The 23738-nt window shown below is 50.6% G+C and overlaps 11 protein-coding genes across 11 annotated transcripts; 6 read left to right on the top strand and 5 right to left on the bottom strand.

Moving 5' to 3' along the window:
• Nucleotides 1-596: 596 nt before the first annotated feature.
• MAA_00975 (Zn(2)-C6 fungal-type DNA-binding domain protein) lies at nucleotides 597-1792 on the top strand (the record flags this gene model as incomplete). The annotated part of the gene is made up of 3 exons (XM_007818973.1): nucleotides 597-736; nucleotides 805-1114; nucleotides 1169-1792. 3 exons carry the CDS (start codon nucleotides 597-599, stop codon nucleotides 1790-1792), a joined length of 1074 nt encoding a protein of 357 aa, XP_007817164.1.
• A 586-nt stretch (nucleotides 1793-2378) lies between these two features.
• MAA_11482 (uncharacterized protein) lies at nucleotides 2379-3344 on the top strand (the record flags this gene model as incomplete). Its single annotated transcript, XM_011413476.1, has 2 exons — nucleotides 2379-3093; nucleotides 3193-3344. 2 exons carry the CDS (start codon nucleotides 2379-2381, stop codon nucleotides 3342-3344), a joined length of 867 nt encoding a protein of 288 aa, XP_011411778.1.
• A 478-nt stretch (nucleotides 3345-3822) lies between these two features.
• MAA_11481 (uncharacterized protein) lies at nucleotides 3823-5331 on the top strand (the record flags this gene model as incomplete). Its single annotated transcript, XM_011413475.1, has 6 exons — nucleotides 3823-3898; nucleotides 3967-4126; nucleotides 4191-4488; nucleotides 4543-4619; nucleotides 4678-4767; nucleotides 4839-5331. The coding sequence occupies 6 exons, from the start codon at nucleotides 3823-3825 to the stop codon at nucleotides 5329-5331; spliced, it is 1194 nt and encodes a 397-aa protein (XP_011411777.1).
• Nucleotides 5332-5699: 368 nt separating this feature from the next.
• MAA_11480 (uncharacterized protein) lies at nucleotides 5700-6342 on the bottom strand (the record flags this gene model as incomplete). The annotated part of the gene is made up of 2 exons (XM_011413474.1): nucleotides 5700-5946; nucleotides 6053-6342. 2 exons carry the CDS (start codon nucleotides 6340-6342, stop codon nucleotides 5700-5702), a joined length of 537 nt encoding a protein of 178 aa, XP_011411776.1.
• A 415-nt stretch (nucleotides 6343-6757) lies between these two features.
• Nucleotides 6758-8453, top strand: MAA_00974 (Major facilitator superfamily domain protein; the record flags this gene model as incomplete). Its single annotated transcript, XM_007818972.1, has 2 exons — nucleotides 6758-6925; nucleotides 6984-8453. 2 exons carry the CDS (start codon nucleotides 6758-6760, stop codon nucleotides 8451-8453), a joined length of 1638 nt encoding a protein of 545 aa, XP_007817163.1.
• A 648-nt stretch (nucleotides 8454-9101) lies between these two features.
• MAA_00973 (Glutathione S-transferase) lies at nucleotides 9102-9912 on the top strand (the record flags this gene model as incomplete). The annotated part of the gene is made up of 2 exons (XM_007818971.1): nucleotides 9102-9174; nucleotides 9236-9912. The coding sequence occupies 2 exons, from the start codon at nucleotides 9102-9104 to the stop codon at nucleotides 9910-9912; spliced, it is 750 nt and encodes a 249-aa protein (XP_007817162.1).
• A 266-nt stretch (nucleotides 9913-10178) lies between these two features.
• On the bottom strand, nucleotides 10179-12055 carry MAA_00972 (Cytochrome P450 CYP5082C1; the record flags this gene model as incomplete). Its single annotated transcript, XM_007818970.2, has 7 exons — nucleotides 10179-10418; nucleotides 10480-10587; nucleotides 10641-10705; nucleotides 10762-10981; nucleotides 11033-11624; nucleotides 11696-11874; nucleotides 11936-12055. 7 exons carry the CDS (start codon nucleotides 12053-12055, stop codon nucleotides 10179-10181), a joined length of 1524 nt encoding a protein of 507 aa, XP_007817161.2.
• An 890-nt stretch (nucleotides 12056-12945) lies between these two features.
• On the bottom strand, nucleotides 12946-13989 carry MAA_00971 (Aromatic prenyltransferase, DMATS type; the record flags this gene model as incomplete). Its single annotated transcript, XM_007818969.2, has 1 exon — nucleotides 12946-13989. The coding sequence occupies one exon, from the start codon at nucleotides 13987-13989 to the stop codon at nucleotides 12946-12948; it is 1044 nt and encodes a 347-aa protein (XP_007817160.2).
• Nucleotides 13990-14787: 798 nt separating this feature from the next.
• MAA_00970 (aminotransferase GliI) lies at nucleotides 14788-16191 on the top strand (the record flags this gene model as incomplete). The annotated part of the gene is made up of 3 exons (XM_007818968.1): nucleotides 14788-14973; nucleotides 15064-15672; nucleotides 15721-16191. 3 exons carry the CDS (start codon nucleotides 14788-14790, stop codon nucleotides 16189-16191), a joined length of 1266 nt encoding a protein of 421 aa, XP_007817159.1.
• Nucleotides 16192-16222: 31 nt separating this feature from the next.
• On the bottom strand, nucleotides 16223-22396 carry MAA_00969 (non ribosomal peptide synthase; the record flags this gene model as incomplete). Its single annotated transcript, XM_007818967.2, has 2 exons — nucleotides 16223-21696; nucleotides 21772-22396. The coding sequence occupies 2 exons, from the start codon at nucleotides 22394-22396 to the stop codon at nucleotides 16223-16225; spliced, it is 6099 nt and encodes a 2032-aa protein (XP_007817158.2).
• Nucleotides 22397-22788: 392 nt separating this feature from the next.
• MAA_00968 (thioredoxin reductase) lies at nucleotides 22789-23605 on the bottom strand (the record flags this gene model as incomplete). Its single annotated transcript, XM_007818966.1, has 2 exons — nucleotides 22789-23350; nucleotides 23409-23605. The coding sequence occupies 2 exons, from the start codon at nucleotides 23603-23605 to the stop codon at nucleotides 22789-22791; spliced, it is 759 nt and encodes a 252-aa protein (XP_007817157.1).
• Nucleotides 23606-23738: the final 133 nt, after the last annotated feature.

The raw sequence follows: 23738 nt of genomic DNA, 5'->3' as shown, positions 1-23738 counted from the left end.
TGGGCCAACTTACTCTGCACTGTGTGATACGCGTAAAACCGTGAACCGGCACACGAGCAGTTTGGGCTTCATGTCAATACATGTAACTTTTTAATTCATTCGTTAGCGTGGTGTCATTTATTTAATCGCTTGAAGACGAATACTGCAACATTGTGACATGACAGGACAGTGCCGGCCAGGCCGATGCTAGACTGTCTGGCCGGGTCAGGATGTCAATGTTGATGTCAATGCTTATCCCCTCGCTGAAGGGTATTGACCTACCGTTGACCTGTCAGCGTCGACCTACATCCGCCTGTCAGACAGGGACATGGACCAGCCATCAATTTGATCCTTCTAGTGTCTCGAATCTCACTAATGCTGCCAACACTATCGTCACCGCTGCTCTGCAGCCACTTCCTTGGTCTTACTGCGTCGGACATGGCCTAGTGGTAAGTGCTTAGCCACTCCCACGACACTTTGGAGAATAAAATGCAATACCACCCATGCACACGTGTCTCAACGCCTTCGCTTTGGGACCTTGTGGAGTATTGCGTTTCCCTCTTTATCCCAGGGCCTCGACTTATACATCTAGCCTGCCGAGAAGCTACATTGGCACAATGTTCACCAGCGACTCTCAACAACCCGACTCGCCGGCTCTGGACGGCAGGTTGAAGAAGCTCCGTTCGGCGTGCGATGCGTGTCATGCCGCCAAGGTCCGCTGTTCCGGAGAAGCAACGTGCTCAAGATGTCTCAGAGAGTAGGTTGCATTTTCCCGTCCTCTACTATTCTACGACGCGGCCTGCAGCTAACCAAGACACGTTGTAGCAACGTGCCGTGCCATTACAGCTACCGAGCCCACCAAGGCAAGCCCAAGGGAAGTCTGAATAAAAAGACAATTGAGCGGATCAAGGCAGCAAGGGCTGCCGCCGAGAGCGAAGCACAGCCGGACCACATCACGAGCCAGGGAAGCTCCGTCTGTCCTCGGCCAGCCGACGACGTCCTCGACTTTATCGACATGCCCCCTTCCACATGCAACAACTCTCCCGACCCAGTCACAGCTACGCCAAGCTCCCATTTCCCCCTGATGGGAGAGACGTTTCCAACATTTGGAGCCGATGATCTTGATTCCTTCCTGGTGAGTGGGCTCCGTGTTGGCAATGACGGCGATGCAGAAGGCTAACTCGGACAGAATGCGTATCAGACGCCTCCGCAAAGCTGTAGTTCAAAACCCGTTGGGGATATCCCTGTAGCGAGTGAAATGGACCCGGGCTGCATCTTTGTTGGCACTCCGTCCTCCTCCTCAAGGGAGTACACGGATGCCGCAGCAAGCTGTTGCTGCGTGAGGACCATGACGCGGCAAATCAACCACGTCCACGCGGCGGCCACGGACCGGTCTGCGGCAGCCCTGGACCATGTGCTGCACCACACCCGCGAGACGGCATCCTGCGTCTCGCGGTTTCTGCAGTGCCACACGTGCGGTGTCGAGGTCCAGGTCTATGTGCTCGCCGCCGTCGTGCTGTCTCTCCTCTTGGAAATCATGCACCCCCTTACCGACTCGTCGCTCGAGACGTGCCGGCCCCGCGCGCAGATCAGAGTGGGCAACTATGACATGTCGGGCCAGCTGGGCGATGTGCTGGAGAAGGTGATTGTGCGCTCCATGATCACCAAGCTCCGCCAGGTTGTGGACAAGTTTGAAATGAGGGTCGAGTTCCTGCGCAGTGAAACCGCCCAGGTGGACTTTCTCAAGTCGGAAGCACGGAGGCTGAAGAGAGGGTTTGAGAGGATTGGGGAAGAGACGGCCACGGTGCTATAGCAGGAAATTGCATCTCCATTGTGTGAAATGAATCGCGACGTAGAGGCAATTTATTCAGAGTCATCAACTGTGCTTCTGCCGGATGCAACATGCGTCGAAATGGCGCAATTGGCTCTTGGAATGGCGAGACTGGCAGCGGCGTGTGTGTGCGTGACATCCAAGCACCAGACATGTTTGGCGTGGATACATGTAGCAACATACAGACGAATTGGCCTGAATGGCCGCATGTTTCCGTGTGCCCGTGGCAATGAGGGTGCCGTTCCGCGTACACAAACGTGCCAGGCACGCATCTAATGCCTCCACTCTCGGCGTTTAATTGACCGGGCCGCAAACCTCCATCGGACGTGGGGAGCTTGCTAGAGCGTGTGCCGATGAGTGAGCAGCACGAGTATTTGAAGTAGATGGGCGTATACTGCAGTCAGAATGGGAGTGGACCAGTCTCATTAGTGAACCCGCTCTTTACATTTGCAGCATTGAAAGCAGCATTGATCAGACGGCAGGAACCAAAAAGTGCGTAACCCTAACCCTCCGTGTTTTGCACAACAGGCTCCATACAGCACGAGGTAGATTCTATCCTTGGCCCGTCATGGAATCCGTGGTAAGTGGACGCTCGCGACACCCAAGCGAAAACGAGCGCCTCAATGTGCAACACGCACTCGTCAAGTCCATCATGGGAGGCAAGCTCCTCGTGGCGCCGGCCAACCTGGACCTGCCCAACTTGCGAATTCTAGATTCAGGGACTGCGCAAGCAAACTGGCTGCTCGACCTGGCAGCCGTCGTGCCCGACACGGCGCGGCTGGTCGGGACAGACATTGCAACGGGACAATTCCCCCCGGAAGCACAGCGGCCGAGCAACATGACACTGCAGACGCAGTCTATTTTCGAGCCATGGGACAAGTCCATGGTGGGCAGCTTCGACATTGTCCACCAGCGCTTTGTGCTCGCAGCATGCCGCAGCGACGAGCAGGCACAGCGGGCCGTCGCCAGTCTCGTGACGCTCGCCAAGCCGGGCGGCTGGATCGAGCTCCACGAGGGAAACATGCTCAGCATCCAGGAGGGCGAGGCGCACAAGGCCATGATGCGCTTTCGGGACATCGCCGTGGCCGCGTGGGCCAGCATCGGCCAGCTGCCCGATCCCGGCGTCCGACTCGCCGGCTGGCTGCGGGGCGCGGGGGCCACGCAGGTGCACGCGCTAGTCCAGACGGTGTCCCTCGGGGCGGCGGCCAGCAATACGCACGAGGCAGAGTGGTCCACCGAGCTGTGCCTCAACATGCTTCGCACCATGAAGCGCATGACGGCAGGTAAGCTGACCTTTTTACAGGACGCCCGAGGCGCAGGGGCGTCTGGGCCGCGTCGGGCAGCTGAGGCCACGCTTTGCTGACCACCAGTCCGTCGCACAGGAAAAGCCGACTTTCCGGACGAGCACGAGTTTGACAGGCTGGAGGAGGAGCTGCGTGACGAGCTGCAGCGGGTGGGGAACCAGTGGTACTACTACTTGGCGTACGGGAGGAGGGCCGGAGCCGAAATGGGGGCGGGGGAGGAGGAAATTTAAAGTCGATTTTGCCACCTACTGTTGACACTATAAAAAGTGGGCATTGCGCCTAGTGGTGTCGACACTACATGCATGGTGGGAGGGCCACACTCACGCAAGTATGTACCCAGGTACTTGGCTGTCAACGGTATCATCACGGGGAGAAGCATGGGGGTCTGGTAGTGTCTGGTACATGGTACATGTACTACTGTCTGGTGTCATATACATACGTCTGCCATTTAAAACAACAGATTGGCTCGGAAATTAAACAAGCATTCTGAGTCGCCGAATGTACTACCCGTGCAGCAAATCATGCCGATGGCCCACGCCCGCTGCCAAGCGCACTAAATACATATGTAGTTAAGGGTCCAATGGTTTCTGCAAGTTGCAACTAAACTCGCCAGCGTCCTTCGTGCGCGTCGTTTGGGATAGACGAGATTAAATACCGTAAGCGGCAGCTTGAAACCGCCCGAGGCCCAGCGCCAAAAGCGTCATCATCATGGACAAGATGGGTTCGACGGAGCATTCCAGTCTCGAGCAGGCTCTGGAGTTGATGTCCAGGGTACCTCTGATAGGTATCCACCCCTTGTTGCCTGCCGATGTTCCGAAACGTCGACTATTTTCCGCATTGCTGACCTCCCAGCAGACGGACACAATGACTGGATGCACATGATTCGAGCCTATTACGACTTCCAAGTCGATGAGCGTTTCGAGTCCCAGCGGGATCTCGCAGGCCATGTCGACTTGAAAAGACTGGTCGAGGGCCGAGCCGGCGCTGTATTCTGGAGCGTCTACGTTGAATGGTGCAGTTGTTGTTTTCAAGCGTCTGACCTGGTAAAACGACCATGTTTCTGACAACGGCTTCAGCCCAAAGGAGGAAGATGACTTCTCAGATGCCCTTCACCTCTACAGCCTGCGGGACACGGTGCAGCAGATTGACTTGTTGTACCGCATAGTCGACTTGTACCCTGACAAGCTCGAGATTGTCCACAAATCACAAGACATTATGCGCATCTTCAAGAGCGGCAAATGCGCCAGTCTCATGGGCGCAGAGGGCTTGCACCAGATTGGGAATAGCAGCAGCGCCCTGCGCATCTTCCACAGACTCGGCGTCCGCTACGTGACCCTGGCGCACGGGAAGAATAATCTCTACGTGGACAGCGCCGTGAGTGGCCCCCCTTTCTGGCGCTCAAGGTCTGCAGAGTACTTACGCCAACAGACGTCCAAGGCTCCCGCTCACCATGGACTTTCTTCTCACGGAAGGGACATGGTGCGTGAGATGAACCGCATAGGAATGTAAGAAGCGGAATTCGCATGGCGTCCATTTTCGGACTAGGTTGACGTGCTATATCAGGATCGTGGATTTATCCCATGTCAGCGAAGCAGCCATGGTTGATGCGTTGAATGTGTCGCGGGCACCAGTTATATTTTCACACTCATCTGCGTGCGTACAGAAAGCCACAAGCACAATGGCATGCCATTCTCGCTAACTCACGTTTCTTTCCCTGCATCAAGCTATGCTCTAGTCCCTCATGCCCGAAATGTGCCGGACCATGTTCTGGATCTGCTCAAAGAAAATGGGGGCATCATCATGATTAGCTTCATTCCATGGCTGACAAACAAAGAGCCCGAAAAGTCTACAGTAGACGACGTCGTGGACCACATTGTGTACGTCGGAGACAGGATAGGCTATCATCACTTGGGTTTGGGCTCGGATTTCGACGGCATGCCCACTCACGTTCAGGGTCTGGAAGACGTCTCCAAATACCCCAATGTCGTGGCGAGGATGCTGGAGAGGGGCATCTCTCCTGAAGATGTGGAAAAAGTCATTGGCCTCAACCTGATAAGGGTGTTGAGGGACGTGGAGGAATTTGCTGCCTCGCACCGTCGGTCGATTTCTGTTTTGGAGGATAAAGTGCCTCAGTTGTGGGATGATGGGATTCGTACCCATGTGAAAAGACTGTATCCTAATGCCGAGCATGACAAGCCACATGGGAACATAGGGTAGTATGCAGCAGGAACAATTTTCTTTTCTTTTCTTTTTTTAAAAAAAAAGCCCCTTCAACACCATTTGCTCGATTCCCATCTACCGCCCGTCCCCGCGGCCAAAAATTGGGCCATGAAAGTAATCATGCTGTGCCCACATTAGGCGCAGTAAGCAATCGAAAATAAACAAAAACCAGGCCGGGACGTGGCCATCAGAACCCTGGTACTTATAGACCAATCTTTCCGTAATGACTCCCGCTCGCGTCCATGGCCACAGGAATAGCGTCACGCCCAGCTGGAACCACCAGCCACTCTTGGGCTGGTACGTTGGCTGCTTGGCCAGTTTCTGCTGGTACCATTGCGGTAAATTCTGCTCATGCGCGCCTCGGGTCAAAACGCCCTGTTGGAGAATCGAGAAACGAATACCCGCTCCATTAGTTGGACAAGTTCAAACGATGTCCCGAAAGCACGGAGAGAGGATGGGGCAGGGAGAGTGCTTACAATGTACCGCGTCGACGGAAGTCGCTCGCTCTGAGCAGCGACATTATGTCTGCCCATCAGGGTATTCACCTGGATAGTCGACCCGTCCTGCAGTAGCTTCGCATTTAGCTTGACCACGTTGTATGCGATTCCTCCGCTGTGAGCCGCATCTGGTTAGCCAAGCTGATGCTGCTTCATTCTATGTACATGTAGCCACATTGAAGGGTCCGAGGCGCAACCACCGGCACGGGCTTGGAACGCACCCTTCGCTCAATACCACTTTTTTGAGATCCTCCGGGGTAAGGAGGTAAGCAACTCCATGCACGCAAGCCGTTGGGTCGGTGGTTTCCGGACAAAGGGGCCGTATTCCGCCGTTGCCAGGGTCGACGTAAGGTATGCCGAGTACATTGAAGCACAGTGCGTGAGACGGGATGTAAGCCACTTCAGTGCGCAGCGGTCGGATTTTGCGCCTCTCGATGAAGACTGACGCAGCCATGTTGGCTCCATACCCAAAGTACCATGCCGGCCCGTCGGGGCCCGTCGTCGTGTCCATGGTCATCAATATGGTCCAGAAACGTCTGGTGACAGTGGTGTCGTGTGGGAAGCAGCGCGGGCGATAATCACCAAAGGCCAGGCTGTTTTCATTCCATGGCCCTTTGTCAGGCTCGAGTGGCATTTATGGTGGCCGTAGCTCCTTTATTCTATCCAACTCGGTGTGTCGGCAAAGACGCGTGCAACCATCGCTGCATGGCAGAGCCTCGTGCTGTCTCGTCCGTGTCACTTAGTCTCCGACAAGTTTCCGACAAAGTTTCCGGGCACGCCTGAAAGAGCTTCCTGCTCGTCTCCTGTGCTTCATTTTGTTGGTGTTTTTTTTTTTTTTTTTTGCATCTACCTTGGAGCTTGATTCTCGTCTTTGCATTTTCCCTTACGGTCTGCGCAAGTGTACAAGGTGATGCGCCTCGGATAACATGTCGGGCAGCGAAGCTGAGAAACACGGCCAGACGACGCCGGAAGCCAGCACGGCCGAGCGGGACATCAACGTCGATGGAGCGGAGCGGAGGAAGGAATATGCCTCTGGCTTCAAACTCGTCATCATTGTTGCGTCGCTCTGCTTGTCGCTATTTCTCTGTGGGCTGGTAAGCCGCCGCAGACGCCACTTGTTGCCCGGGACAGGATAACTGAGCCAGTTTGCAGGACCAAACCGTCATCACCACCGCAGTGCCCATCATCACAAATGAGTTCAAAGCAATCGAGGATGTGGGCTGGTACACCACCGCCTATCTCCTCACCACGTCTTCCTTCCAAATCGCCTATGGCAAGCTCTACACGACCCTGTCTGTCAAGATTGTCCTCCTCATCGCCCTCGCAATTTTCGAGCTGGGCTCTGTCATATGCGCTGCCGCCCCGAACTCGACGGCCCTCATCGTGGGCCGAGCCATCGCGGGCCTCGGTGCCGCAGGCATATTCCCAGGAAGCACACTTGTTCTGGTTCATGCGGCGCCCATGGAGCGGCGCCCGGCTCTGCTTGGTATAACCACGGGCATGTTTGGCATTGCCAGCTTGTGCGGTCCATTTATCGGTGGTGCATTTGCCGACGGCGCAACCTGGAGGTGGTGCTTCATCATCAACGTCCCTCTTGGTGTCATCACCGCCGTCATTCTCACATTCTTCGTTACCACGCCCATCGACGCCCAATACGCCAATTGGACCTTCAAGGACAAACTTGCCTACGCCAAGATTCCCGAAATCCTCATCCTTGTTGTCGCACTTGTCTGTCTCGTGCTGGGCCTTCAATGGGGAGGCGCCGTCTACCCATGGAGCGATGGCCGTGTCATTGCCATGCTCGTCGTTTTCGCCGTCTTGACGGCTATTTTCTTGACTATACAGATCTTTTTACCCAAGTCGCGCGCGATACCCACCACCATTATCCAGAACAGAAACATCTGGTTCGCTTCCATCTTCGCCCTCTGCAGCTCGGGAGCCATGTTCATCGCGGTTACCTACTTGCCCATCTACTTCCAGGCCATCAAAAACGCCTCGGCGCTTTCGTCGGGTGTCATGGTCATGCCGCTGATATTGGGATTCTTGGTCATGTCCATCATTTCTGGCATCATCACAAACATTACGGGCTATTACAATCCCTCCATGCTGCTCTGCACGCTTCTGGCCTCTGTCGGTGCTGGTCTCATCTCGACTTTCGACGTAGACACGCCTCAGCCGAAATGGATCGGATATCAGGCGCTGCTCGGTTTCGGCATAGGCTTCGGTCTCCAACAACCCATAGTATGCGCGCAGCATGTCCTTGCTGAAGGAGACGTGCCTTTCGGGGTCGCCTTCATCAACATGATGCAAATGTTGGGCGGAGCCATCTTTGTGGCTGTTTCACAGAATGTCTTTCTGAATAGGCTTGCCACGGGTGTCGCGAATATTTTGCCAGGGTTCGATACCCGCAAAATCATCCAAGGCGGCTTGACTGATTTCAAAAACCTCTTTGATACGGACCAACTCCCGAAAGTTATACCCGTCTATGCTCATGTCATAGGTGTCGTTTTCCTCATCGTCACTGGTTTATGTGCGGCAACCTTGCTCGGTGCGGTTGGCATCCAGTGGCGATCTGTGAAGATGCCAAAAGCAAGCCAATCCCGAGAAGAGCAGGAGCCTTAGGTCTATATGTGTCGCAATTGACATAATGAAGGATTTTCTACCTAGCTTAATCTACTCCCATAGTCTGTTTTGGCAAGTCTTTTTACATAGAGTTATTCATATCATAATACAGAGGAATTTCTATACCAAATCTCTAAAAATACCCCTATATTCTCCTGCTGCATCACGATACTAGTTTCTCAGCGTTTCATCTTTTCCTTGGTCAGCTGTCAAAAGTTTCACTGCGCCAGTATACACACCTCTTCCCTGCGCCATAGTATGTTCTATATGTTCTATACGTGAATATCCGAAACGCTGTAAACGCACTTATTTAAATCACCGGGTCGGCCTCCGACCGGTGCTTATTTCTCGGCACCTGGCTCGGAGTACTAAGTGAGTAGGCTGCATGCTGTGTATGCGATTACACCAAAGCTCATTTTCCGAAACCACCGCGCCGTGTCGCGCCGTAAAGCGTCAAATCCCTTTGTGGCCGATGTGTCTGTGCTCGAATACGGTCGCACATTAGCTACTCGAAACCTCGCCGGGGCAATGAACAAGTCTTTGACAATCATCGTCTTCTAGTCTATAGAATCGCAACAGTCATCTCCACGACACCTTGCCACAGTGAACAATTACATCATTCACGGTTTCATCCCGCAAGATATCAACATGGGCTCGCAGAAAGACAATTCCAGACATCCCGATGTCCCTCAGGACAAATTAGTTCTTTACGTGCGGAAGGGTATGGCAATCGAGCTCCCAGCTCCTGAACCAAGACGTGTCCTGTGCTAATCCTGAATCAGCTATTCCGGCCCCAACCGCCAACAGTCTCAAGCCTCTCATGATTCTTGAAGCTCTTAAAGTCCCTTACTCAATTCACCTGATTAAATCTCTGCCAGACGAGCTTTGGTATCATGAAATCAATCCCTACAAGCAGCTTCCCGCCATGGAGGATGTTGATGTCTTTGAAGCCGGGAATGGGGAGAAGCGGCGATTGAACGTTTTCGACAGCACTTCAATGCTGATATACCTCTGTGAAAAATACGACAAAGACGGCCTCTACATTGGCAAGACGGCAATCGAGCGCGCCCAGGTCATGAACTGGCTCATTGCGTACACTGCAGGCTTGGGGGCCACGGGCGAGTGGTGGCTCAAGTTGCGCAACGATCCTCAACTTGCCCCCGCACTTCAAGTCGTCGAAACTGCCATCAAACGAGAATATGACATCTTGGAAAAGAGACTGAGCGAGCCTGGCCAGAAATGGGTGGCCCTGGCCGATCGCCCGACCCTTGCCGATTTTGCCATTCAACCCCTTGCCAACCCTAGGGTTGCGAAAAATGCCAGGATTGATTTTGATAACTGGCCAAAGACAAAGGCGTGGAGTGAAGCTGTTGATAAGCTGCCTTATATCGAGAAGGCTATGTTTGAGAACAATAGGCTGGGGATGACTGAAGAGGAAATTCGAGTACACGGTCGATGACTTGTGTAATCTTTGGTAGTGAAGGGATATCCTCGCTCTAACCATGTCATTTAAATTTTGCATTTATATATTGGTTCTTGAAACAGATAATGTGGAATATTGTGAAACTTTCGGCGTCTCAAAATAGTACTTGGACAGTAAGCGATATCAAGAGGTCAAGAATGCCCAATGTGCTTCTTTTTGACGAACAATTTTACACCATAGTCAGATATTAAAAAGCAGTAACACAGGCTTGATAGTTTATTTCTACCTTGAATGTGTCTTCCTCATCCCGTTTGGCTTTGGAATAAACTGAATGGTCGTCTGCGCAGTATAATTTCCATATCTGGGATGGGTACCCAGGTATCCATAGACGTATCTTCCTTTTTGGCCTTCTTACCTACAGGGATGTCTAGGGAGTACAAATCGAGCAAATGAATGACAAAGTATTTCATCATCATCTCTGCAAAATGTGACCCCAAGCATTTCCTGCTTCCCATGCCAAAAGCAAACAAGTTGTATCGCAGCTGATATAGTAGATGAGCACCCAGTCCGCCTCGAATAATTAATTTTGTATATAAAACTCACCTCAAGGTTTTTGATTGACCTGAACCGATTAGGGTCGAAGATCTCGTTTTTCTCACCCCAGAATTCGCGGTTGTAGTTGATGGCTAACGTGTTGACAACAACAGAAGTCTGGAAGTGTTAGTTGGATGTGACCAGCGAATTCACGAAATAACGCCACTCACGTTTCGAGGTACTCTGAAATTTTGGAGCACCTTGTCTTTAGGAGAACTCTCGGGTATAGAAAATACTGCACCGTAAGGTCAGCTGTGCGCCTACTCCAATTCAGCTCGTGATTTTTCTTACCCGTAAAAGGACGAAGCCGAAGTGTTTCCAGGACGGAATACGCCAGTAACGTATCTTTTCGTGCGCAGTAGCTGTCCAAATCCTTCTCATTCTGCTTGAGCTCTTGCACAAGCTGGTTCTGTATGTCTTTGTACTTTGCCAAGTATATCACAAGCCATGACAGATTGCCCGTTGAAACATCCAAGTTGGCAAACAGGATCTCACTGAGAGTATGGACGACCTGTTTCGTGTCAAAACTGAGAATTTTAAGCTTGACAGCTTGGCTGCTTACCTCGTCTTCAGTCAAGGTGCCATCAATGACCTTCTGCCAGATGGAAACGATGGGTGGTTGAAAGCCATTGTTGAGTCTTTTGTGGTAGATCCGTCGATTGAACTGTGTCCAATCGTGCGAAAAACTCGCGAGACGATGGGCGGCACTTCTATGGAAGTAACGGGCGATGGGGAACCTGAACAGTCCGCCTGACAGTATATGTCCCATCATTTGCAGATTGCGCTGGCCAAGTTCCCATAACTCGAGCTGCTCTTCACAACTGAGCTCCCCATACAGATGGCTAGCTGTACAAAAGAATGGAAATCGCGACACCGTGCTTGCGGCATGCATGGTAAGTACAGGTGATGTGCCAAAGTTCCCAATAAAGCGCTTGGCATCTTTGCTTATGTCAAGAGCTTTCTGAACCACGGCAGAATGAATGAAGGCTGGTCCGAACTCAGAGCGGACCTTGTTCCATCGAGTTCCGTTGATGAGACCCATACATTCTCCCAACAGCTGGTGAAACAGCCATCCGGCATTGCTTGACTGGGCCTTGTTATGAAAACTGGAGTCGGTATGGAATGCCCTGACATCCTCGGGCTTTGTGATGACGCTGTCGCCAGTTCAGTCAGACGAGGAGGATAAAATCTCTTGCTGAGATGGTTGTAGCTTGGTGAAACGTACATTTCCGGATTGGAACAAGCCCAAATTCGGTAAATCTGGCCAAACTTCTGCCACTCTTGAGCCTTTCCTCTGCCGTCTAGGAACTTGTCCAACGTCTGTCCATTCAGCCATTGCCAATTGGGCCCAGGAATTTGGTTTCCCTGGTCGTCTCGTACAGGATGGACAAACAATAGAAGTTTCTACAAGCATCTTTAGTCAGTGAGCTTGAAGAAACGATATGCCAAGACTGGGTGCACTTACCGTTACAATGCTCTCGACCATCCACTGAGCTGTTCCTGGCTTACATAGACGTACCAACACTAGTACAGCCAGTATTGGCAGTACGTTCTTAAGGAGAGTGGTCGTTAATATCGCTGTCATGGTTAGGTCTAGCGGTTACAGAGCTGCCAGTCAATCGGGCCATGAGAAACAAGTCTGATGACACAGAGTGAATTCGGTAACTGTGGTAACTCTTGCAGCCCAGTGATATAATGCCGCTTAGATGCTATTGACATAAGCTTGCCCTTGGTGAGGATGATGATGAGACCCGCCACCCTTTATCGGCGATTCCGGCACCGAGCCTGCCCATAATCACCGAGACCGACATTTCGGCAGCATTTCTCCGATTTGACTCCAGATCCTCCGATATCTTCATTGAGCAGTCATAGATCTTTGGGGCGCCCATGTGGAAGTCGGCAGTTATTACGGTCTGCAGAAAGTGTTGCTAGGACGGAATACTTCTATTTTCTGTGTCCAATAACTACAGCAGGGTAATGAATAGGAATGCTATTGACACCAAATCACTGCACGCGCTACACTTTACAAGTCAAGTGTTACACCAGAATTTTTAAAGCCTCAATTGCTTCTATTAGCTGAAAGGGATAGCCATTTATGCAAGTGGTATATACCAAATTCTGCCACCTTGTCCACAGCTCCCGACTGAAACTTCGACCTCTCATCATATCAGATAGTTGGAATACTGACAGCACGACCATTGCCATTGCCCAATCCATAACTTGTGTCAAATTTCACAGATACAAAATTCATCGTATTTCAAGCATTTCTAAAACATGAGACTAAGATACACGTTGGACACCAATTACACAATTTCGCGACATGTCTCCGGGTTAAAGTATGCATTGACAGACACGGCGCCGTTTTTGACGGCACATGTAATATACGTCTGAAAACCCAAGCCATCTTTTAAACTTCTGTGCTTACTATCGATGCAAAGTTAGTAAATGTGATGCCCATACGCAAAATCTCTCGACTCACCATAGCTTGGCAACCCCGTCATAGTATGGTAATCTTCCATTCAGGCATTTTCCTCGCTTCAAGAGATACTCTGATAATCCTCGCGCAACTTGATCATCGGATTCAGCGTAGTGTCTGACTGGCAGGTAAACCTTTGAGGTCGGCATTTTTGCCCCCGGCTTCAACTCAAAGTAGTAAAGAAGACCTCCTGTACGGTGATTTTTGTTTTTCAGTGGCTGCGACATGGCCTCTGTTGTATTTTCTACAGAAAAACAGGCGCACCAAAGTTCCCTCAAAGATCCAACTGTCTCATCAGAAAACTTGGACGTTCGACCCCCGAGAGTCATGACGTCAAGCATGCCGTCGAAGGTTGTATTTCTTGACCGAACGTAGATTTTAAGACGGGAGTCGGCTGGACTCACGCAATCAATTGCGAATATCTCGACGTGTAGTTCATTGTCGGGAGTTTGTGACCGTATATATGTGGTGATTGTGTCCAGACAGGAGGTCAGAGAGTTGTCGGCTTCGGGCATTTTCAAAATGCTTTCTTCAATCAGCTCGAGATTTGTCTTGTGACAAACAGTCGACTTTAATGCCGGAAGAAAATAGTATTTCACCGTCATGCTCTCTTTCTCCAGATCGAATGCGATAAAGGTCTGCGAGGGTGGCTCTGCCGCCAAAGTCCGCGGCGATTGCTCGGCCTTGGTGTCAGCGACAAGACTTCTCAAGAAGTGTTTGTACCATTTGAGATCTAAACTTGGAGCCCAGGGAAGAGTATCTCCGAGGCAGACAACAGTGGCTTTGCTGTTCAATGGATCTGACGCAGTGCCTGCAAGCCAACCTATGGGCTCGGCTGCGTATCGAACGACTGGTGTATCGCTATCATCGGACCAGCTCCAACTCATTTCCAGTGGTGTATGGTCATCAGTCATGAAACTATGCCAGAGCAATCTGTCCTTCATTTTTGTCGGATATGGTCCAAGCGACCGTGCCACGTGTTCATTGAAGAAAACTCGATGTATGGCTTGAGATTCTTCGGGATATCCAGCCAGCCTCATCATTGAGGTGAGCATAGTCCCGACATCGTCATCCCATAATCTCCTGTGGTAATCTTTGTCTATGGAATATTCGTCTTGAACTGCAATGGATGATTGGTATGCCTTGCTCCATTTTGCAACGAGACTCTACGTGAAGTTGTTAGAATCGATCACGCTAGCAGGAATTGGAGTACTTGCCTGAATAATCCACTTGACTTGAGAAACAACTGTTTCAAAGCTATTAAAGTTAGTGTGGGTCTCATAAACCACGATCAATATTATGTGATGTCTGGTAGGTACATACACTAGCGCCATGCTGAAGTAAACAAGGCCACCGACTATGGTGTCTAGCAGGAAGGAGTTGTAAGAATAGGGGATATAGATAGCGAAGTTTGGTAAACATTTAAATATTTCTCCAGCATTTATGGATGAAATCTAGTCGATGCCGTTCAGCATCGGAGCAAGACGCCTCACGAAACTACTACTGCTTGAATAGCCAAGGTTTTCGGCCCGTCTATAACCACTGCCACGAAATCGGTTGAGCCAGCGTGAGATATCAGCTTACTATTGTCTATGGAGATCTTCCAGCTGGCTTCTTATTGGATGACTGTGTGTACCACACTCCTCTATGCGAGGGACATGCTGTGTTGGACTGTGGGAGTTTTATCCGGATAGGACGCCGAGCCGGGACCAGCTCGGCGACTATATCCCTGAAGGCCACGCGGTCGTACATTGCTACGTTTCCTTTCATGTAGATGGCTCAGTTCTCGCGTAGTGAGAAATCTTTCACTGACTCCTGACTGTCTACAACAGCCCGGCGCAATGCTTTCCAAAAGGTCTCTGAAGCGCAATCAGGTCCTGATTCCCAAGCTATTGGACAATCATGGCGCGCTCCTATACGGAGATACCACTGTCATTGACCTTAGCACTGCTGAAAACCAGCTTTTGATGAAAGGGTTACTTTCCGAATTCGACAATACGTTCAAGGCATTTACTTGGTCAAATAAGGTAAGTCGGTCTCAAGTGCAATCAATTCATGGCACTTTAGTCCTTTCTTGTCATATTTATATATTGTGCCAAACTCATATGTTTGGCTAGGACTTGGCGTACAGCGAGGGCGTCGGAGGCTGCTCGCAGGTTAGAGGCCTGATAGCAGATCTAGTCAATGCCCATTTCAACCCGCGACTCAAGGTCGACAAATCACACCTCGTCTTGGGCGCCGGTGGTTGTTTCGCGTTAAATGCCCTGGTTGGCGAAATATGCGATCCGGGTGATGGGATCCTAATCGCTGCACCGTACTGGCCAGGCCTGGACCTTTCCATTTCGGTTCATAATGACGCCGTGCCTGTCATAGTTCAGATACCATTTGACGAATTCTTCGGTGTCCAGAGCATCAAGTACTACGAGGCAGCACTGGCGGCTTCCGCGATTCCGGTAAAAGGTGTAATAATTTGCAATCCTCATAACCCTCTTGGCCGAAACTATCCGCAAGAGACGCTGCAAGCCACTTTGAACTTTTGTTCCGAGAATAACATTCACCTGATCTCCGATGAGGTCTATGCCCTTTCTCAGCACACGCAGTCGACTCAGGATAATTTAACCGCCGGGTTTGTCTCAGCGCTTTCACTGGATACAACTCATGCTAGAGGCCTGGTTCATGTTTTGTACAGTCTGAGTAAAGACTTTGGATGCAATGGAGTTCGTTTAGTAAGTTTTTCGGAGTCTTGCATGGGTCATATTCTAAAACTTGATTAGGGTGCCTTCATCTCCCAAGACAACCGTGATATCATCATGAGCGGCGCCTTGAGTACTCACTGTCAGACATCAACCATGGCAACAATTGTGGCGCAGAAGGTTATCCTAAGCCCGAAAAACATAGAGTACGTAAATACTCATGGTAGAGAGCTTTTAGAGTCGGCGTATTCCCTGGTGGCCACGTTCATGCAAAAGCATGGCATAGAATTCATACCTGCCGAGAGTGGCATGTACATCTTCGCCAGGTTATGTCCTTCGCCGTCTATGGAGGAAGAAAAAGTGTTTAGATCAATCTTGAAGAAGAATGCGTTGGTCATCTCTGCAGGCACGGATTATCATCTTGAAACACCTGGCTGGTTCCGCATCTGTTATGCCTGTGAAAGGGAAAAGCTCGAGAGCGGCCTCGATCGAATTGCCATTTGCGTCAATGAGTTTAGACAAACACATGTTGAAGAAAGCACAAGAGAATAAAAGACTCAAGAGAAGAAGAAAGTTGTATTTGTTAATTAATGGCAGTGCAGAGATCTTGCAGAAACTGTGACAACGTTTCATCAGTAAATATGTGCTCAAAGTACTCCAGCTCTACGACGACATCATCCTTTCTTTCGTTGAATTCCACCAATAGGGGAAATTTGGCTCCCTGCGCTCTCATAGACGCCACTTCGATTGAGACGCCTGGGACTTCCATACTCCGGGTCACTCGGTCTTCGAATCGGTTATACACGATCATGATGTCGAACAGTAAGTCTCTTCCGACTAGCTCCTTGATCTGGAATGACGGAATTGCGTGAGAAATGACAGACTTCAAGGTATGTTTTATAGTATGCACCAAACTTTGCATGGGCACAGATTTGTCCATTTCAACACGCACAGGGAGCGCATCCAAGAAGACACCCAGCAATCGCTCAGACCCTGGCTCAAGTCGGTCCAGGAATGGTATGCCCATGCAAATCTCATTTATTCCGAGAGCGTTTTGCAGAGCCATGGCGGTTGCTGCTAAATAGACCTCGATTGAGCCACCCGAGCTGTTGCGTTTGAGGCGCCTGGGAATCGAGTGAACCATCCCTAAAGGACACTTGTGTGATTGGATCATGTTCGAGAATTCACTCCTGCGATCCCCAAATTGTGACTGCCAAAACGTACAATGGGCTCTTTCAGGCTGTTTTATAAGCTGCGCTTCTCTCCACGATGCCCAAGTATCATACTGAATAAGACGCCCTTCGGAAACGCTTGACTTGTCGACGTCTCCTTTGTTGGCCAAGATGCGATACACGTCGCCTACCTGAGCCAAGAGTACTTGCGTGGAGACCTGGTCCGTAATGATGTGATGCTGGACGAGAATGATTTCTGTAGATTTCGAAGTATTTGCAAGAGATGCCCGGATAAGAGGGCCGCTTAGATCAAAAGGCTTGCTGATGTATTCATCTCTTGTTGCCTGTTCCGACACATGGAGATGGTCGAACGTAAACTCTTGCCTGTTGATCATCCGCTGCGATATGCCTCCGACTTCCCTGTAGGTTGCATTTAAAATGTCATGTTTCGCGACAACAATCTGGAAAGCGCGACTCAAGAGAACTAAATCAATGCTGCCGCAAAATGAAATCTTGTGAGCAACGTTAAAAGCAGACTTGCTCGCAGACTGCTTATGCATTTTGAGGAACTCTTTCTCTAGGTATGATAAGTTGGGGTTATATGGGCTCGATTGACTTGAAAACTCGGCGAAAGAGACAAAGCCAGGATCCGTTTGTTCGCTCTGAGCGGAATGCTCTCGAATCGCCGAGGCGAGGGAACTTATGCGAGTATGCAGGATAAAAATTCTCAATGGTATTTTCAGTCTCATTCTTGAGCACACTTTTTGCGCTGCGGCAATCTGGCGTAATGAATTTCCGCCGATGGTGAGGAAGTCATCATTGACCGATATGACAAAGCCTTCTTCAAGACCAAGAACTTCCCGCCAGACTTCCGAGATGATTCGCTCTATTTCGTCATGTATTGTAACGTCTGTGGAAACTGCGGATTCTATTGAGCGCATGAGCGCCTTGCGATCGAGTTTTTGATTCGGCGTGCTCGGAAACGACGGCAGTGCGGTTATGAGCTGCGGAACGGCGTAGCTTGGCAGTTCTCGACGCAAGAAATTGTTGATCTCGGCTACGTTTTCGCTTTCCGGTGTTATAAAGGCATAGATGGTGTTTTCGGACACAATCGCCACTGACTGGGTCACTGTATCGCTCGATCGTCGCAGTGCGTTTTCGATCTCTTGCAACTCGACTCGATATCCTCGAACCTTGACCTGATGGTCAACTCGGCCGATGAAGCATAACTCCATATTCTCGGTCCAATAACCCAGGTCCCCAGTTCTGTACATGCGCTGGCCATGGTTGAACGGATCTTGAACAAAGGCTCTCTTGGTCATCTCTTCCGCATCTTTGCCGATATACCCCTCCATGACTTGCACTCCATAGAGGCAGATCTCTCCAATGACGCCGACAGGCACTTGTCGGGAAAGGCGATCAAGTACGTGAGCACCAACCCGGGGAATCGTTCTACCCAGTGTCACTGGCCTTCCGGGCTCGAGTCTGGCGTATGAAGCAGCGATTGTGCATTCACACGGCCCGTAAAAATTGTAGAGAGTCCTTCCGGTTGACCATTTGTCGGCGAGGTTCTGGGGAACAGCTTCTCCTATCAAGTATATTGTATCAAGGTTCGGGAGATCTTTTGAGGAGAGTACCGAGAGGAACGAGGGCGTAATCATCGTCGCATGGACCTGACTGAGGTGCGCGAATGGGTCAGCAGGGTCTTTGAGGACTAATGTCGCTCCATAGCACAGCGTGCCAAAGATTTCTGCAATATTGACATCGAATCCGGCAGAGAAAATCTGTGCATGCAGTCTTCCGGGACGGGCATGTAGACGTGCTGGTTCGAATGAGAGATGCGACATTGTCGCGTGGTGAGTTACCCTGATGCCTTTCGGTGTGCCCGTCGACCCAGACGTGAACATGATGTAAGCATAGTCGTCAGGCTGTGTAGAGATTCCCAATCTTTTTGTCAGACTACTGCCATCTTGTTTCGTCTTCAGACGTTCATGGAGCAGATATTTAGCCTTGGAAAGGCAGGAAAAGGTAGCAAAGCACTCTTGATTAGGATAGATGCACAACACTGCACCGGCTGTTTCCATCATGGCCTCCATCCGCTGTGGAGGTAGTTTGGTATCGAGAGGCAAGTAGGTTCCGCCAGCTTTGATGATCGACAAGACTCCAAGAAGCCAGTTCTCGCTGCCATCACCCAAAAGAGCCACCACCTCTCGCGGGCGGACAATCTCTGCTATGGACCTTGCCAAGTAATTTGACGTAAGATCCAACTCTCTGTAGGTGATCTCGCGCAGCGGTGACTTGATCGCAACCGACTGTGGCCAAGTATCAACCCCAGCCTCGAATGCGGCCTTCAATGTTTGATGTCCAGAGTATGGTGTGAAAAAAGAGGTTGAACTACGCGTCAAACACAAAGTCTCCTTCAGGCCGAGCATCCTGTCACTCACTTCCGCTAGTGTATTCGTAGTTGGGCTCAGCAAAGACAAGCAGAGATTCTTGAAGTGTTCAACGAGTCTGGAAATAGTCTCCGATTTGTATCGAGATCTTTTAAACACTGCCCGAAGTTCCAAAGAGTCCCCAGCATCTTTCACCTGCATTGTAAGGCCAAACTCGGGCCAGTCAGCCCGATCATAAGTCCACGATGGCAGCTCTTGTTGGTCGGAGCTCTCGTGCATTGGCAAATCATACTCTAGAAACAATGCCGTGGAAAAAATACGCGCAAGGCTCCCCGAGGCAATCTCTTGCAGAATTTGAGAAGCAGACCATTGGTACTCGACGATCTGTAGTAGCAGTGATTGGATATTGCTGAGGAAGTCTGTCTTCTTGTCCGACGTCTGTATTCTGACCGGAAAAGGGCATGTATTGATCAAAGGGCCGACGATTTCCTCGACACCTGAGATGGGGAAGTTCCTTGCTGAAAAGACACCTCCGAAGACAACTGCTTCTTCACATGCGTATCGGCTCAACAGCAATGCCCAGGCTGCATGCAGAATAACTGCAGGGCTGAATCCAAGTGCCTTGGCCATTACCTCGATTTGAGCCAAAGAAATACCGAGGCTTAATCGACGATTCTCAAAATGTTCCTTCTCGCATTCGGTGCCTTCAGGCCGCGCAACTTTGAGCTCAGTCCCATCGAGGTGGCCCGCCATGGACTGCGTCCAGAAACACTTTGCGCTCGTATAAGACCGCTCCAAATGCAAAGTTAGATCGGCAGAATAGTCGCAGAATTGCCGTGGTCGGTCCGAAACAACATTGGTTCCAGCCAGGAGCCGTGATCGAATGTCCTTTAGAATATTTGCTGTTGACCATCCGTCAACAAGAGCGTGGTGTACCAGCCAAAGAAGAACAGAGTCTTCATGCTCTCCTAGTATGAGCTTGAAAGCGTTGGTGGGCGTGAATAATTCCTGTAATGTATCGCTGGCTTTTGTTCGCTCAAAAAGCTGCTGAGTCTCCTCCGACAAGACGTCCTTCACCCTCAAAGAACCAACATTCTCGACGGCCCAGTCATGCTTATAATTTGCAGTTCTGATGATGGTGCCCATTGCCATGTCAAAAGAAGAAGCGAATATGTCGTGTCGCTGAAGTGCATGGTGCACCGCGTCGCTGAGGCATTGGGTCTGGATGTTACCAGCCGATTGGTGAAGAGAAATTGTGATGACCATATATCCTGCGGGAGGATCATTGAGCGTTGATCGTACCATCCCTTTTTGAACATCTGTCATGAAGGCATGGTTTTTCGAGAGAGTGCCCACAAGTTCGTTTGTCCGTTCAGGTTGCCCAGTACCATTGAGTTCGGACTTGGGCATCTCGAGTTCAACGAGACTGCTCGAAACTTCCGATATGGTTGGCATCAAAAAAAGAGATGGAATAGATAGGGACAGACCCTTTTGTCTGAGAATTGAAAGTAGCTTGATTGCCAGCAGGGAGTTACCACCCAAGTCAGTAAACGAAAGGTCATTTCTGACTACGCGGGCCGGTATGCCGAGAGCGTCTGCAATGGCCAGCTTGAGCAAGTCGAAGTTTGTCTCGCATGCCTGGTCTCCAGGTCCATCATTTCCGATGTCTCTCTTTACCAAATGCTGATACAAAGCTTTATTATCGATCTTGCCGTTTATTGTCTGAGGGAGGCGTTCCCTACTGTGTATTTCGTCTGGGACAAGAAACTGGTCGATTTGCGAAGAAAGATTGCGACGCAGACTCTCCCCGTCTACTCTGGCGGGTGTCACGAAAGCGATTAGTCTTTGGCGATACATCATTGCCGTTGCAGAATGGACATTTTCTTGCGACAAGAGCGCAGGCAGAACCTCCGCCTCCAGGTTGATGAGAAACCCGCGATTCTTGACCATTTGGTCCTTGCGACCAAGAAAAATGAGACCATGTTGAGTCTGCTTTGCCATGTCTCCGGTGCGATAAAGCCGTCGATCGCTCCATGTGACGAATTTCTCGTTTGTCTGCTCCGGATTCTTATAATAGCCGAGGGCCAAAACACTCGAGCCCATGATGCACAATTCTCCTTCTATAGATTCTTCAAGATCAGAGTTGAGCAAAAGCAACTCGCTGTTACGAATTTGTTTCCCCAGAGTGATGGGCATGTCCGGGCGTAGTTCTGCCATTGTGATGGATATCGTCGCTTCTGTCGGGCCATAAGCATTCCACATGCTGCGGCATGGCGTCCACCACTTCCTGATCAATTCCAGCGTTGGAGCCTCCCCGCCGAGGAAGATGCCGCGAACCTTGCTATAAGGCGCTACATCTGCTAGAGTGCTGAGCAGTGTTGGTGTAGCTGGGAGAAGCGTGCAACTTTTCGCATCGTCCATGAAGGTGGCGGGTTCCGACAGCAAGACATGTCCCCCATTGCACAAGGTACTGAACAAGACTCCGTAGAACGCTTTTCGGGAACTCTCAAGTCAGTTCAGGACTGATAAAAAGTGGTATTTCACGAGTGAGTGGGCAAAAGACTTACCATCAAAGGCTACCGAAAACAGCAGCAAACTGGTGTCTGATGGCTTTGCACCTAGATTGAAGGGTGCATTGGCGTGCGCCGGCCAAACATAGTTCAAAAGGCTCTCATGCGTGACCATGACACCTTTCGGCATACCGGTAGTGCCAGACGTAAAAATTATGTATGCTACATCTTTGCTTCTTACGGAGCTGCCATGAATCGCGGGCTCCTCTTTGTATCCGTTGCTTCCAGTGAGTGCTTGATCTATGTTGTGGATGTAGATGGCATTGGCTAGGCACCGATCTGTTTCCGTCGTGACGAGCAGGGCTTTATATTCCAAACTTGACAATACTGTGTCGATCCTGTCGTTGCTCCAAGTACCATGCTCCATGGGTACTAATGTCGCTCCGATCCTGAGGATGGCGAGGCTGCAAGCGACCATCTCGAGGCAACGTGAGCTAAGCAAAGGAATGATATCGCCTTGGCCCAAGCCGCGGTTCGTCAGTATCCTAGCAATACAGAGTGACGCATGCTCTAGCTCTGCATAAGTTAGCGATTGCTTATTTTTGGAAACTGCCAACAAATCAGGTTGATCTTGAGCATGACCGCGTATAAGGTCACAAACGGACGTCGGATTCGCGGCCATCTTTGTAAAACACACTTTGAGCGTGAGACTAAGATGGAGGATATGGATGCTCTGTGTGTTGCAAAAAGGTTACCAGCGCTACTTATCGAGATGAAGACGAATTAAATCACATCAATTGCGGCCCGCACACTCTCAGGGCTCGGCGCTTATTCGGGACCGGTTTGATCGATGGCTCCGGTCTGTCGAGAGTGGCTGCTACTGTCCCTTGTTATACATTGCGCGGCTGTGGTGATGCCATCAAGACGAGATCAAATCCTGAACATGATTACTTCTAGGTCATATTCTAAGCCTACATCCAAAATCTGGTTGCAAAGTTTCAACTTATTCAAGAGGGCATTTTTTGCAACACTTGTTTTATTGACTAGTGACTACGTTTCGACCACGTGCGTGATTTACAGAGGGAAAAGCGACTTTTGGCCATTCAAATCGGCCAAAAGCTGGGTGGATGCCATTTGTCCTGCCACATGGCCACTGAAAACTGCATTTGGTACGTTCTTCAGCATGGCGCCGTTATCGCCCGCTGCGAAAACTCCACGCAGACTGGCTTGCTGGAAGGGACTTGAGACTTTGACTTCCCCATTGGGTGCTTTCTCGAGCCCAAGTTGATCAGCCAGATTCCCTCTAGGCCTCGTGGGCGGCTGGTGAGCAAGATAATCCTCCACTGCTTCCGATCCATCGTCGAACCGAATCACAATTCCTTGACCGCCACTGCCGGCAACCAATTCCTTGACCTTTCGCGTATCCGTCTTCATGTTTGTTGCGGTCCCGAAGCCCGCCACAATTTCAGCAGCTAGAGTCTCATTGCCGTTGCAATAGAGCGTGACCCGTTTACTCAGAGCCGTCTCTTGACGGGCTATGTGAAGCGCAGTATTAACGTTTCCTAGCGGGCCGACGGCAAGAACACCAGCAGACGCGCCTCGCTGCTCATAGCCTTTGCAGTACAGACAATGAAAGCTGAGTCCGATGTCAGCATTCGTCGCACGACCGCAGATGCAGCGATGACAGAACTTACATGGCTTTGCCCCAGAGCTCGGCATACCCAGGAATGTCCAGCATGACATCCTCGACGCCAGTGGCAAGAATCAGCTTCTTCCCACTCCATGTTCTTCCGGCTTCGTCTGAGAGCTGAAAGATTCCCTGGTCCGTCTTCTGGGCCGTGGCAACGTTGGTATCTTCCAGAATGCGAATAACATCATAGGAGTCGGTCATCTGTGATCGAGCCGCAGTGCGGAAGTCACTGGGAGGTTTGTGGTCCCATCCCGGGATCAAATGCATGTAATCAGCCGCCGCATTGCGATATTGGCCGTTGTCGAAGACCACAGCCCAGGGTGGCGATCAACTC

The sequence above is a fragment of the Metarhizium robertsii genome (genome assembly GCF_000187425.2).
Source record: "Metarhizium robertsii ARSEF 23 chromosome Unknown MAA_Scf_8, whole genome shotgun sequence".
Taxonomy (NCBI): Eukaryota; Fungi; Ascomycota; class Sordariomycetes; order Hypocreales; family Clavicipitaceae; genus Metarhizium; species Metarhizium robertsii.
The sequence above is the reverse complement of the archived record's forward strand: the minus strand, read 5'-3'. Positions and strand labels throughout refer to the sequence as shown.